This window comes from Triplophysa dalaica, chromosome 8 (genome assembly GCF_015846415.1).
Source record: "Triplophysa dalaica isolate WHDGS20190420 chromosome 8, ASM1584641v1, whole genome shotgun sequence".
NCBI classification, from domain to species: domain Eukaryota; kingdom Metazoa; phylum Chordata; class Actinopteri; order Cypriniformes; family Nemacheilidae; genus Triplophysa; species Triplophysa dalaica.
The window spans coordinates 3,820,433-3,835,593 of NC_079549.1; the positions used below are offsets into that span (position 1 = coordinate 3,820,433).

At 39.3% G+C, this 15,161-nt stretch overlaps 1 protein-coding gene across 4 annotated transcripts in view; it reads right to left on the bottom strand.

Annotated features, from left to right (window-relative positions):
* Positions 1–15,161, bottom strand: part of pard3bb (par-3 family cell polarity regulator beta b) — a 303,484-nt gene that overhangs the window by 43,193 nt on the left and 245,130 nt on the right. For 3 of the 4 annotated variants that reach the window (XM_056755104.1, XM_056755103.1, XM_056755106.1), the window contains one exon: positions 12,088–12,208. In XM_056755104.1, coding sequence (XP_056611082.1) covers positions 12,088–12,208 — 121 coding nt within the window. The remainder of the gene's footprint in view (positions 1–12,087; positions 12,209–15,161) is intronic. The other variant, XM_056755105.1, reaches the window with a different exon arrangement.

Consider the following 15,161-nt stretch of genomic DNA (forward strand, 5'->3'; position numbering starts at 1 on the left):
AAAAGCAGCTCAGTAAGGTCAAACCATACCGTAATCCAATTAAAATTCCACAATTATTACTGAACACATGCCCTGTCTCTCTTCTCGTCTGTCTCTGAGCTCAGACAGTCATCTGATCGATTAATCCTCACTTTGACCTCTTCATACATGAAGTCTGGCGAGGAGATGCCCCCAGTGTTCAACTCTCCGAGTCTAGTTTGGTTTGCCTATTTTGGTTTTGTTCCCAACACTCCACTGCCGTTGGCTTGGCTTCTTTCCGCTCTCTCATCTTCATCTCCGCGGTCTTTTGTTTGTGAATTTTCTTCTATATCTTGTTTCCACTTCAAGACCACATGTCCTAAAGGCCAGTAACCAATGAGAAACTCTCCAACTCAACAGTAAACATAAACATCTGCAGAGGAACCTCAAAATCATATCTCTCGAACAGCAAATGTCCCCTTCCCTGTAGAACTAGACCAAGCGTACACGCGGCACGCCAAAACAGCCATGTGTCTTATCATCATCATCTAAACACATATCGTAAGTTTCAATCCCACGGCCTGTAATTGTGACAGGGCCTACGCCCGAATCAAAATTCAGACCCAGCCTTTAATCAGTCAGAAGATTAGACATGTTCTCACGGGCCAGGGAAAGTGTTTAGGTTCCAGTGACCACACCAGTGTAGCGCAAGGCGGGTCTGTGAAAAGCCTGATGGTTTTAATGACTGTGAGAACTTTATAGATGCATTGCTTTACACCTTGACGGTACTAAAATAGAGTTTCGCCCTCCAGAAATGCTGAAGTCGTTTTTTAAGGACAGAGAAGGACAGTGAAGCACTGAGCTCTGTTGTGTGTCAGTGTGGGGTGAATGTTCTCTAGGATGTGCAACGCTACGTATTTTCAAAATTGCCTGCAGGAAAACAGAATGACACGATGGGCTAAGACGTCCATCTGAATTAAAGCAACTAGATAAGTCGACAATCAAGACATGTTAAATGTGCCCTACTGTTCAAATGTTTCAAAAAATAAATTCTTCTCATTATTTTTCCTGTTCTATAGTAAAAAATTGAACTAGAACAACAATACTTGCAATAGTTTTTACAAACAGGCCATTTAATTCTTAACTCTTTTTATAAAAAGTTGCCAGCCTATGCCAGCGTTTTTTAACATTTTCACCCAACTTTAATGGCTCACAGGAAATTTTCTGTAAAGAATATATGGACAAACATTAAATGAAAGAACAGAGTCTCAGCTTTCAAACAAAAGAAACCGTATTCTTCAATCTTCATTTGTTCGTTTTTATCACTCCGTAGATGTGGGTAGGTTTCTTCAAAAATGCATCACTTTGATTAAACAGCTGAGATAATTAACGTTTTTTGTCAAAGATTCCGCCCAGATTACACTCAGAACAAACATTAAAAACTGATTAAACATATGGGTTCTAGGATCTGGGATTCTGTACTTTTTCCAAAAGGTGTGTTATAGCGCCACCTGCTGAAAAACAGTACTAACCCTGATTGCCGTAAAATCTCGTCTTTGGCAGGGAACCGTTTTTTTTAATGACGATAACTCGTCAATGGCGGTGAAAGAGTTAAACGGTCCATTGAATTATTATTGCGCATTGAAAGCATTATTGTATAATCATTTGTTATGTTGAACAAAAAAATATTTTGAAGAATCTAGGAAAACAAACAATTCTGGGGCATCTTTGACAAGCATTTTAATAGCAGTCAAGGGTGCCCCATTAATCTTTGTTTTCAACAGAACAAAGACATTTGTTGTATTATTCATGACAGAATTTCCATTTTTTAAACTGGGATGTTTTTTACTGTGAATTTGATAATAAATGCAAATTGTATAAAATATATTCTATAAAATGTTCTATAAAATTTACTGTTTATTTTCTATAAAATATAGGAAACTCAACAATACTATGGAGTAACTAAATTGTAACTAAGAATTTACGTTTTGACTAACAGCAACAAAAAACATGTTATAGACCATTTAGCAATACATAAACAACTCTGTTCTAGAAGCTCTTACTGTGTCCGTTTCATAACACTAAGCAAGTGTCAGTTGTTTAACACTACACAAGTGTTAGAACAAAATACAACAAACATTCTACGCCTAGAAATTGTACTTGTATTTTACATCAAGTTTCTTAAGGTCATAACATCTGACACTTTTTTACAGCTGGTCTGTAAAATTACTGTATAGAGTAGGTAGAGATTTTGTCAGCTGAGAATGAGCCAGTCCCTTTCACATGAGATGTGATAAAATCATTTCAGGGAGTGTCCTAATTCCAGAACAAAGCTTTTAATTCCCGAGAATGTCATGAGTGGTTTGGACAACAACCCTTGAATTAATCATATGCCTTCATGCACATCTGATTCAGGGTCTTCATTTTCGGCTAGAAAACCATAATGCTTCGTAGTAAAATTTTATCTGTTCTTTTTGCTTCTAATATTTTATTCTGAGCAAATCTTCATCCATCAATAATGAGAAATCAGCACAACGTACAGTTCAGCAAGAGAACATCACATTATTCATTCTGAGAAAATGAGGAACAATAGGAAATTCCCTGAGCTGATGTATTTATAAAAGTTGACGCGCGTTCCTAGACACAGCCCTGACTTCTCTAAAATGCTTAATAACTGCAAAAATAAACCCAAAACACGTCATTTCAGATTTCACATTGCATATAAAAATCAGCTATACTTCCACTTTTACTAACGTGAGGAACAAAACAATGATCTCTAAACGCAGTCGTTTATACAACTTAAAAGAATCCATTCTCTTACATTACCATTCTTGGTATTTTTCTAACATGAGGATGCGTGCTCAACAAATTAAAGCTTGATTTATTTAAGTTTACTTTCACAATTCTCAGGCCAAGTTAAATTAAGGTCACATTGCTTGGCAAACTCTTTATGTTGTGTTTCCAATGCGAAACAACACGCAGGCACAAAAGCCTTCAAATTCATCCCCCCTGTGGTATCTCACTGGAGACGTCAGCAATTTTACCAAAATATGTCTGAAAAGGAAGCAAAGACAAGTAACGACTGATTGACCGAAAACATTATCTGAGGGTGGAATTACTCCTGACTCATGGAAGCACTCTGATAAAGCTGGAATCAGTTAGAGATATTCAATGACTCTGTAATTAACATCATATTTATTATGTTAACCGTTATACATAGCAAAGTATAAAATGTTATTGAAAACCAACTGGCTATTTCCTACATTATAATCTAATAACAAAGGATTGCATCTGCAAGTGTGTTTTTTTCTGTTCGGCGCTGAAAGCCAATGTGTATATAGACTGAAATGCAATATAATACAGATAACTATGTCTTCAGACCTTTTATAATGAAGCGTAATGTTTTTATAACCTTAGAATGAGCCAAAGTAGCGAAAACGTGACGACATCTTAGCCCTGTGTCAGCCACCGTAGTGCTTTAAAAGGGAGTGGTGGAGAGAGCCATTGGTTGCAATTCGCAACCACAACACTAGATGCCGCAACATTTCATATACTGGACCTTTAAATGTTTCACAAAAAACACAAGGACGCCATTTTTGACCTCTTTCATATATCATGAATACTTCTAAAGTCTTGTGATCCACAATCGGTCGACACAAACCCAACGCATCAACCATCGACAGAAATATTTGAGAGGTCTGAAGCAGAAGTGTGAGTCAGTAGTGAATGAAAAACAGCATTGCTTTAACCTCTGTGAATTATGTCCAAAAGGCTGGTGAAACCTCATCGGTAGCTATCAGTGAGTCAGACGCTCTTCTTTGATCCTAAGCGGCCGTGACTGTTCCAGCAGATAAGGCAGAAGCGCTATGACATTGCGCCTGAGTCAGCATCCAGCTCACCTTTACCAATAAATTACGGCAGTTCATTCCACACCTGAAAACCCACTGAGGGCTCATATAACCCTCAGGCTGACAAGGTGAGCGAGAATGAGCAGCTCGGGAACGGAGCAGCGGAGGAAGTTGCGGTATTTTATAACCTTCTTTGATGCCCTCCATTCTCCCTGTGATAATGAAGTCACGTTGAGTGCTTGAACTCGGCCATTCAGTCATGCATGTTAATGGCCGTAATAGACAGTCAGTCATTACTTCATGCATGTCTAGAACTCAGACTCCACAGATATGAGCATCAGACAACGGGCCAGGTCAGTCAGAGCGAGAGGCACCATCACGCCACCCGGCTGAAGCGCATTCCAGTTCTGTGAGGCAGGAAAAGGGTCCCATTAGGACTGTCTGAGAAGGTAATGAATATACAGAAGGTCACGACCTCTGTTCAGACATAGTTACATCATGATCAGCTGGCTTATTGAGGCTCAACATCTGCCCCCGAAGCTCCAGATGAGAAAGAGAGAGAGGGGCTGTGATGCAAAGAGTTTTGAAGTGATGATGGAGGGCCGTGTTGAAACAACATGTTTTCGGACACTATAAACAGGGGGTTGGGAATTAAACCGTGTATGTCTAGTCCTCTTTGAGATAAATCAAAGCCTGACTGGAAGAAGTTGGCAAAGTTTGTCTTTAAATGAGAAGCATTTCTTTGGGTCCAAAATTGTGTTTATGGTCCTTTTATTAATGCAGATAATTGAGGAAGGACAGTTTATGCGTTGAACACCTGGCCGCAGCTTAGACCTGAGGGTGAATTTAAAAATATATATTTTTAGCCTGGAGGCGAGTTATAACAGTCACTTTGAAGCAAGTCATGGTGGCTATTTTGATAACATCCTACAGGCAACTATCTTGTGTCTGGGCAACGGGCATTCAAGTTCAGCTCCTGTTTGCTAAATAGTAAAGACCAAATTGTGAAATCAAATATATTTGTAAAGTTTACAATCAATAGCACAGTGTAACAAAACATGTTTGCTGGACCTTTTTCTAGTTCTTGTACAAATCTGTGGTGTCAATAATGGAGGTTATATTTATTTTCATGTAGCGTCAATGTTTAAATGAATATTTAGCACAAGTCAATTTTGAGCTTATATCATTTATTCCGATATATCGGTATATTGCGAATAAATAAAAAGAAAATATTCACATATTATTATTATTTTCCAATTGTCACTGTCAGAAAATTCTAGAAATTTCTGTAGAACGGGGAAGGTGGGATGAAGCGATGATGTGTGAGACGTCTGGAACTTGGTTCGTGAGGACGGTATTAGTCATAAAAGACAAAAACGATCAAATGTACCCTTCTGAAGTTTTGGACGATTCATTTTTTGTAACTGTTATGCTTAACTGTTGTTTTGAGGCTCAGTGTTATGCCAGTACCTTGTATTTTCTGTGTACGAGTAATACTACCAAAATGTATAAATGTTTGAAAATATTTTTTTGTTTTTGTAAGTATTGTCGATGTTGAAAAAAACGAATGTGATTTTCCTATTCAGTGTGTAAAACTTAATAAAGAAACAGTAAACATCTAAGCGAACCTCATCTTAAAAAAAAAAGTTTTGATATGCGTCAAATATAATATTTTTTCCATATCATACTTTCTCTGAACCTACCATCAACCATAATTGGGTAACAGCAACCCATGTTAATATATAACCCACCGATTGATACTGTTCCATATTTGACCCACCTTGGGTTAAAAATAACCCAGCATATGTTATGAGTGTGGTTACAAAACCTTTAACCCACAATGGCTCTTGAACTCTTTAGGAGTGCAGAAGCAGAACAAGTGAGTCTCTTAACTGTATCTGAGTGGGTTGACCATTTTCATGTGTTCTCGATTATTTAATGGTGCTTTCTTAACTCATGACTTTCTAAAATAACCTTGCTACTTTAAAAAGCAATGCTTTGACCGCAATGCTCAAAAGCACTGAATTCATAGCAGAACTTATACAGTGTTTGGAATACATAGAGCAACAGTTTAAGTGGCCATTACCAATTTTTTGAACTTCCTCTTCAGGAAGGGACTGTTGGCCATTTACATGCAATCCACTTGAGGAATGAAACATTTAGAACAATCTAAAGCTGACATGAAGAAGATGACATCCTGAACGTATTAGTCTCGAAGCCCAAGTTTGATACAAAGGACAAAGGCTGCTCTATATGAGGCAGAGGAAACTTGGAGAAACAACAGCAGGTCGTTTTACTGCCTCAGTTGCCAGCTCACAGAAAAGGCCATTAAAGTCAATTAAGAGGAAAATCAGGCTGGAAATGAATTATCCAGTCATCTAATCTCATCCCAGCCATGTGGTGATCAAGAGAGTAGATTATCACTCCACACAAATTAGTGCCGAGTTCAACGTCTTTCCCATGGGTGGCCATTTTGTTTGAGGTCAAGGTGAAAACAGAAGTTAATGCAGTTTCAAATTCAAATCAAAGCCAAAACTAGTTAACTAGTGCACAAGCTACATTATTGCACACTTGTGAAAAGATTTACTAAACAGGGCAAACTAGCACACTGACACTTAGAGCGCCCTTTGAAAAAAGTGCAAATGAAGGAGGAAATTTCTGCGGGTGATTTACTACCAAGGCACACATTAAAAACACAGGTGCAATATCTCATTCTCATCATGACTAACACAATCTACTAAGAGCAGTGTAAATTAGCACATGGTTTGAGACATGCTTTTTTTGGGAAGCTAAATACAGCCGCAATGAAAAGAGAAAACATTATTAAATCACGTTGCATTATTCATTTAAATATTCTCCTCCCATAAAGTTTGCGTCTAAAGAGGAAACTCTTACAACAGCTGTGTCCACGTATTTCTTTGCGCAAATTGTCACGGCGTGTCTTTAGTTAATTCCGACAGTATCTTTTTTTACACCAAAAGAGGCATTTGTGTGTTCAAGCTGTTGGTAAATCGGCCTCATGGTGTGTTAACACTAAAATAAAACCACAAAAGTTTAAAAACACAATTTATTATAAAATTCACATTATTTAAATTAGTTGTAAGGTCAAAAATGCTCAAAATATCCAGTTGACCCTGTGTTATTGGTATGTGCAGTTGTTTTCTGGGAATAACATAATTTACGTCATGACTGACCAATCATAATCAAGTATACTAAAGCGTTGCGATACCATTCGTTTTTACCAATAAAGTGAAAACACTTATACTTGCCGCATAGCACTGACGTCTTATGACGCGGTTAGACTAGACTTTGAGAATGCGATATTCGTTCGGATGGTGCAACGAAAATAGGCCGGAGACATTCCTCCATCTTTTCCATTTCTGTACGCTTTGACGTTATGATCTTCTATTGATCTGTTAATCTGCAGGTCAGAGTCCACCAAACTTCACTTTGCTAATTTCTTTGGACGGGCTTTCTTGGTCTGACGCATTTGCGTGCTTATGAATGGAGCTCAATGGAACGAAAAGTCAAGTTTGACCGCGGATGTATGTCTATAAATATTTTCCTCTGTGGAAATGGGATCCTCTTAATCTGTAGCTTTGTTGAGGTGGGTGGCCTGTGTGTACTCTCTCATGGCTCACATCATATGTGAAATTAAATGGTGCACTTGATGTGGAATGTGGTTGTGGCTTTCAGTGAGGTCCATGAGACCACAGAATATACAATTTGTCATTGTATTATCTGAAGTGTGCTCATGTGTACTGCCCATTTTATGACGTCAACACGGCCTTTCCCTCCAAATGATCTGTCTATGTGGCATTACATCACACAGTCACAGACTTGGAGGATGTCCGGCCAATGTCTAACTGCCTTAACTGAATGACTCGTAATCGGTGCGGCTGACGATAATATAAGATACATACTCAAATCAAGCAGGCTGACATCTTCAATCAGACAAGAGTCAGGGAGAAAGTCACTTACACGACCAATCGACATCAATTAGCGCCTGCCCAAAAGATTTAAACACAGCCGTTGAGGTTTGCTTTTCAGAGTAACAAGTCTGGACATTGAAAGAGCAAACTAGACCAGATTCTTCTGACAGCCTTCCAAGACCACCACTTATGGTTTCTCCAGTAACGCTCAGACGCTGGTGAGCAGCAGGGTAGCTATTGGACGTAACTGAATGTCGCTGACTTATTAAGGTTTCCCCACACTCTTTTCTACTTTCTGCTTTAGCTCTGTGGTTTGTACGGATCCCAGAGAGGAAAAGATGACACGGCTAGCCAGGGGACGTGGCAGAACAGTCATTCCGAGAGACCGGAACCTAAACGCCGCTGCTCATTGTTACAGCCCTCCGCTGGGCCTCGTGACACCATGATACTAATTTTGATACGCGCTTTTGCATTCATAACGGGATTCGGAAACCAACATCAAAGGATCGCATCACATCCCGTCTCATTTTTGCCCAAACCGACCTTGACTTTTGGAGGACTGCTCCCATGATACACACAGCCTCACCACAGAATCTGCAGAGAATAATGGGAGGAACGGACCGCATCTCCACCACAACTGAAGAAACGGTGCTGTACTGTGAAATCCAGCACCCAACTGGAGAACATTCAACAAATATTCTCATCTAGTATTTCAGGGGAAAATATTTCACTGCTGGCAACGGGGTTTATGAATGTGTAGCAAGAACGAATAAGAAAAAAGGAGTTACGGGAAGTGTGTGTAGGTTTTGGGTATTTCTGACATTGTGTCTGTGCGTGTTCAGGAGATGCAGCTGTTGACGTGTGCTGGGGAAAGATCTGGATCGTGGCCTGGCTTAGGGAAGGAAACAGCGAGCGGTTGGTCCTCAGAGCAAGGCAGGCAGAGAGAGAGAGAGTCTGACAGATTTGTGAGGTTAGTTTCTTATGGACTGCATCATTTCTCTTTCATTGAGAGAGAGAGAGATAGGGAGAGGCTCCAGGCTGATGTTTATGTTTCATTTGGACCACAACAGTAGTTTTAGAATGATCATACCTACCTTAAATGCCCTATAAACAGTCACATGACTACCAGATACATATTTGGATGTTATTCATTTGCTTCTCCATTGGATTGTTTACATCAAGAAAGGCCACTGAGAACAATCCTCCATTTGGTAGATTCTAGTTGCTAGAAAACCACTTAAAACCCATCTCTACTCTTAATAATTGGCAGACAAATAAGTAAAAAAATAACCCTCTCTCTTTCTCTCACCAGGTATTGTTCTGGCTTTTGTTGAAACTAGTAACTTTGTATTAACACCTATTGTATTATTGCTTCTGTATGACATCTCGCTTCATTGCTCCCTTCTTTTTCAGAGGATAGAAAGTCCAGACCAGGGGTTTTTCAACTGGGCTAGGATTCAAGAGGGTCCATAGAAAATCTCAGAGAAACAACTTTCAAAAACTTGAAAGTCAACAGAACATTATTTCTATTTCATATTATATAGGTGTTCACATTTATTTCTAAATGTTTATCTCTTCTTTCATGCTACATGCATACTTTCCAGAATTGTACATTTTGTTTTGTCATCATAGTTCGTTTCACTAGAGTTCCCTTTATTTTAGACACTAGGCTTTGTAAAGTTGTCAAAGATGTAATGAAACTTGTTACAGTACAAATACATTTGAATTGATATCTTGTCTTTTTAGTATCACACTTATTATTTATTTTAAACAGCTCAAATTTTCTCTATACAAAAATGATGTATAGATGAATATGTATTGTGTAAAGATCTATCTGGGGGTCGCCTGCATCAAAATGTTGAAAAACCCCTGATCTAGACACAGCAGGGAACATTTAATATTGCATAACAATATAATATCGTACTCTATACTCTTTTTAATTTGGCAGATACTTTGACCCAAAACAACTTACATTGTGTCCCGACCCTACCTACAGTGAAATCTTACATCCAAAATACAGATTCTCATAACTGTACACGAAACATCAAATGACAATTGTATGGGACAAAATCTTCACTTTCATTGTGGACAAACTGCTTTTCAATTGAACATCTCATGTCTAGTCAGAACACAAAGTTGAAAACACTGTAAAATTCTTTGCTACATTATTTTGTTTTAAAGTACAATGAACTTGGCATTGCAAGTTATTTTAACAGTTTTTACATTACCCAGCTCATTAAATAAAGCTGAGCAATTTCAATGTATCTTTATAGGTTATAATAACTCACCACTGGCCAAAATAAATAATAGTAATACAAAATAAATTACAAAAGTTGATTGTACTTAAATTCTAGAGTGAATGCATTTACTGTAATATATATTAGTGCATGCCCTTTACATTGGAAATTGGTGGCATTGTCAGCACCACAATCTACCACCCCAGTTATTTGAACAAATATAAGAAATAGTTGTGTGTTCACATTCGTCTTCTTAACCAGTCAATAGGGAAAAAAAATCACAAATGTCATGTCATTCAGGCATCTTTGAAAGTGAACTTGTGGTCACTAACCGACTACACCACAGGCATGTCTGAGCAGCGCAGGCACTGATATTCATGGAGCGGTTAAACAGTCATTAATCAACGTCTATACACACTCTATATCCAACCCTACTTTATAGAACAAATAAACCTCAAAACTCTTTCCATAAACAGAAATATCAGCAGCAGTCTGTTAGTGAAGAATCAGGAAATATAAAGACTACTTGTGAGGATGACTGAAACATGCAAATATTTGGCCGATTGAAATATTTGTTAGGATAAAACAAATCATCTACATTTAATAAAGCCGTTTAAAGGTGTTGATATATTGTTTGGAGGATTTATAGACAAAAATGCAATATAATATAGTATAATCTACAGAGGTGTTTAAAGACCTTACATTAAGGGTGCTCTGGTCAGAATTTTTGGGGCCGATCCCTGATCTTTGGAGTCAGTATCGGCCAGTTTAACATTCATGAAAAAACAACAGAGTAAAACAAACAAGTACAAACTGCAAACTTTCGGGAATGTCAACCCCATTTAGACGCAGGAGTGAATGCCCTGATAGTTCCATGTGTCTGCATTTGAGATGATCACAAGTAACCATTGCAACCTTCTGTCTCGCAGCTGTCAGAATCAACCCGTTTGGTATCTGTTATTTCTACGTATTTGTTCAGTACTGTTATTTTTTTATATATTTCGCCTTATCCTCTAGTTTCTTCCCCCCCTGACTATATTACAGTGCATTATGATACCCACTTCTCACCAAGGGACACGAACAATACTTGCATGGAATGGAGCAAAAACAAGGTTTCAGCGATTCTGAGTATTTTGTAACAAAACATAAATCTCTTTCATACATCTTATGAGCAGTGAACATCCTTGATGGCTGAGCAAGCGAGATATGTAAAGCTATAAAAGGTAAATCTGCGAGCAGAAAAGAGTCATAATGCGTCTGTCATGAAGAGTATTTATATCCGCGGTGAAGGCTACATCACAGTTACAGATCAAGGTGTGGAACGACGTGTGAATGTCTTTCTAAGAGCGCATGTGTGTAAAGTCACAGGATACGATGATTCCCCTCAGTCACCATTCCCATGATGCAATCAACAGGCCTGTACGTAGCTCCAAATTCAATGCGATAAAACGACACACGCGTTTGTTCTCCTGCAAATCTGAAGATGATAACTTTGTTTTGCTTTGACGCAAACGATGTTTGTTTCCTTTAGTCGCTAAATAATTAGTGCTGAATACATAGATAAATGAGCCCAGACGTGCAAAGGAATAAATGCAGTGTCGACCTTAATGAGCGGGCTGGTTAGATTGCGTGATTGCTGTTTGGAGTAAGTTTAATTCGATCTGCCTCTCTAATCCCATGGCCCGCGATGCTTTATTGTACACCGCGGCTTTGAACAAACATGCCGTGCCTCATTTGAATTTTAGAAAGGTATGACTATTGATCTCGCACAAAAGGGAATTACTATGCGTTCTGCGAAATTAAATTTCGATGGTTCGTTCCATTCTTGATCAAGCAGAGGGTGATTCCAAGAAGTATATGTATTTGATGGAAGTGTGAATTAAAAACGGTAAAGTCTGTGTTGTTCATCTGAGGCAGAATTAATGCGAGACCGATTTGTATTAGTGGAGTCAAGCTGGCATTCGTACCTTTAAACCGTAACGCCGTTGGACTCGGTCGCAAAACAAAACACATGTTCTGACTAGCGTTTAGCACTTGGCAAGCGTTCGCTCGGAACCCGGTGGGAAGTTGAGAGGGTTTGTGATTGGGTGGTGTGTGCGTTTGATGTCTTACTCTGTGTGGGTCGTACTCTGTTCCTCTCCGCCGGGCCTCCACCTCCTCATAGGCAGGAGCTGCTCCTTCTCTACGAGCCTGAAGATACTCTCGCCTCAGCTGCTGGATACGCTCCATGCTGCTGTAAAACACACAAACATCTTAGAAATGTACTGGTGTGGAACTGTGACAAAAGATCTGACACTATACCAAAAAGTCAAGGGAACCACACTGTTCACCCGAAAACGAAAATTCTGTCATCATTTACGCACCCTCGTCTTCAAATCTGTATCACATAGGTTCTTCTGCAGAACAGAAAAGAAGATATGTTGAAGAATGTTGGTAACCGAAGCACAGCGGTACCCATTCACTTGCATTGATATTGTGTCCATAAAATAGAAGTGAATGGGAACCGCCGATGTACGGCTACATTCTTCAAAATATCTTCTTTTGTGTAATGCAGAAGAACGTACGTAATACAGATTTGAAATGACAAGAGAGTGCGTAAATGATGAAAGAAGTATCATTTTTGGGTGAATTATTCCTTTAAAAAGCTAAACCCATCACACACGCTAAACACAACAAACATATTTATTGTACCAGACGCACCAAAATGACGTCCTTATCAGACATTCACGAGGAGTATATGTGATATATTCTTTTGCTGAAAATGTTATGTGGCACAGAACTGTGGAAGCGTGACAGTGAAGATAAAGTCCTGCCAGCCATCTCTCGACCCCTAACACACAAACACCAAAATCAATCTTTTAACGCTCGGCTAACACAAACACAACCCTTCCACAACTGTTGTTTTCTATTGTCAACACACAGAGCGAGCAGCCGTGTCGACCAGCTCACTGTCGGGTGAATGTAGTGATCAGACAGTCATTGGGCATCAACCTCCGGGGACCCGTGCCGGTTTAGATACTGATGAATGTACAGCTAAAAATATAGACAGCAAATGTTAAGAGAAGAAACACCCAGAAAGTTCAATTCAGGGGGAAGATGAACGCAATAGGGATGTATAATAAAAAAAGACATCAACGTGTTCAAACTAGATGTGAACATGATGTGATGAATGTGAAGTGATAAATCACGTCTCTGCAATGACATCGGAGTTTTTGTCCTAACTAGCTGAAGCCATCTGGCATCAAAATATTTTGTTGAAGTGATAAATCAACCCTCCAAACATTTTGTTGTCATTTCAAACCTGTTTGGCTTTCTTTCCGTCATAAAATATGATATTTTGAAGAATGTCGATAGCATTCGCTTCCATTGGTTTTGTGTCAGTACAATAGAAGTGAATGGGGTCCAATGCTGTTCGATTACTAGTCTCAGCCTACGTCCGTTGGCTAAACGTCTGATGCATAAGGCACACTTTTCTGGAAACACGTCAGCATGTTTGATGTCGTCATCTGATTGGTTGAATTTCACAGGATTTCCGGGAGACGTGCATGTCTTTAACAGTCCGCCTGGAAACAACACAAAGCCATATGATCTAAGAAGTAAGCTGTCGTGTTTACAACGGTTGCAATAAGAATTCATCACGATCGACCAGACGCTTAGTTCTTAAAAGTATGCGATGTTCACGGCATTAACGTATAATCTGTTTGTTGTTGTTAACTTTTTACACATTCGTGAATGCACACCAGTCTGCAACAGCGGGGGACATGTCCACACCTCTAAACATGACACGGCACACAACGAAACGTGATCGTGTGCTTTACCTGTCATGTCATTTGGCCTCGTGGCAGGGCCTTGGCCAAAGAAAGCAGTTAAAAAGATAAAAAACCTTCAGTATGAAGATCTGGCCACGCAAGACTATTCGGTTACCAACTTTCTTCAAAATATCTTCTTCTGTGTTCTGTGGAAGAAAAAAAGTCATACATGTTTAAAATGACAAGAGGGTGAGTAAATGATGACAGAATTTCCCTTCTGGGTGGACTATCACTTTAATCCCTTTTCAATTTTTGCCATAAACAGGGTTAGCCACGCCCACAGTGAAATGTCATTGGTTCAAAGTCACTTGGCTTTAAACATCAATTGCGTTCTGATTGTTTGCGATTTCTCTCTTGGTACGAGAAAGAACAAAGAACTCAAACCTGGCAGTCAGGTGTAAATGTGCTCGACATCAGTGAAATCTCGCCCTGAAGAAAACCCTCTTTTCAATAAAACGACAACTCCACAACGAGAGAACAAGTATCACCTTCATCAAAAACAAGTGCAAGCTGACCGCTCTTCCAAATTCCCTTCATTCTCCCTCCAGACACCCACAGAACACTGAAATTCAATTTATGCTTTTTCAGACTCTTGACCAATCAGAATATCCGGGAGAGAGAGGGAAACAAAGACCACGAACAAGAAAGTTAGAATAAAAGAGACAGGGATTAGATTAAGACAAAACAAATCAACATGCCTCTTTTAAAACCTTGTTAGGCAGACGCCGCGAGTGCCGAGCATTCCAGAGGGATGATGCTGTGGGAACGGGTCCGAGCGCTGTGACTCGACTTCAAAAGCACACGTGACACTGTATAGTGAGGTCACACAGTGAGCCATCGGTCTGTGCAGAAACATGCACACAGGGATGCAAAGGTCTCGCTGTGGATTACAAACACACACCCACACAAAAAATTGTCTGCCCTCACTCCATCACGCGCTGTCATAAACAGCCTTTTTCTTCTGTTGTTCTTTCAGGAACAATAAGCATTGCTGTGACTCAAGTGGGTGTTATGTTGCCACCACCGTCCCTGAGGTGTTGCCGTGAACCACGCGTTACACACATATAAACACACATTTCTCATTTCTGCTTGATTTGTGTTTCGTAGCCACACAGCGCAACATAAACTTCTACTGCTTTACAAAAAATCATGTGTTTACACCAGACGTGAGCAGTATGTGATGAAAGAACACTCGGAATTGATAGTAACTTCTAGTTTTTGTTTTAAACATTGGAAGATATATACTTAAACTTCTGGATATCTCATATAAGCCCAGCCCTTTTCTATTGTTGGTTTACAACAGTTACTTATTTATAAATAAATTGCTGTATGTGTAAGTACTGTTTGTGAACAAGTGGTGGCTACCATATGGACTTG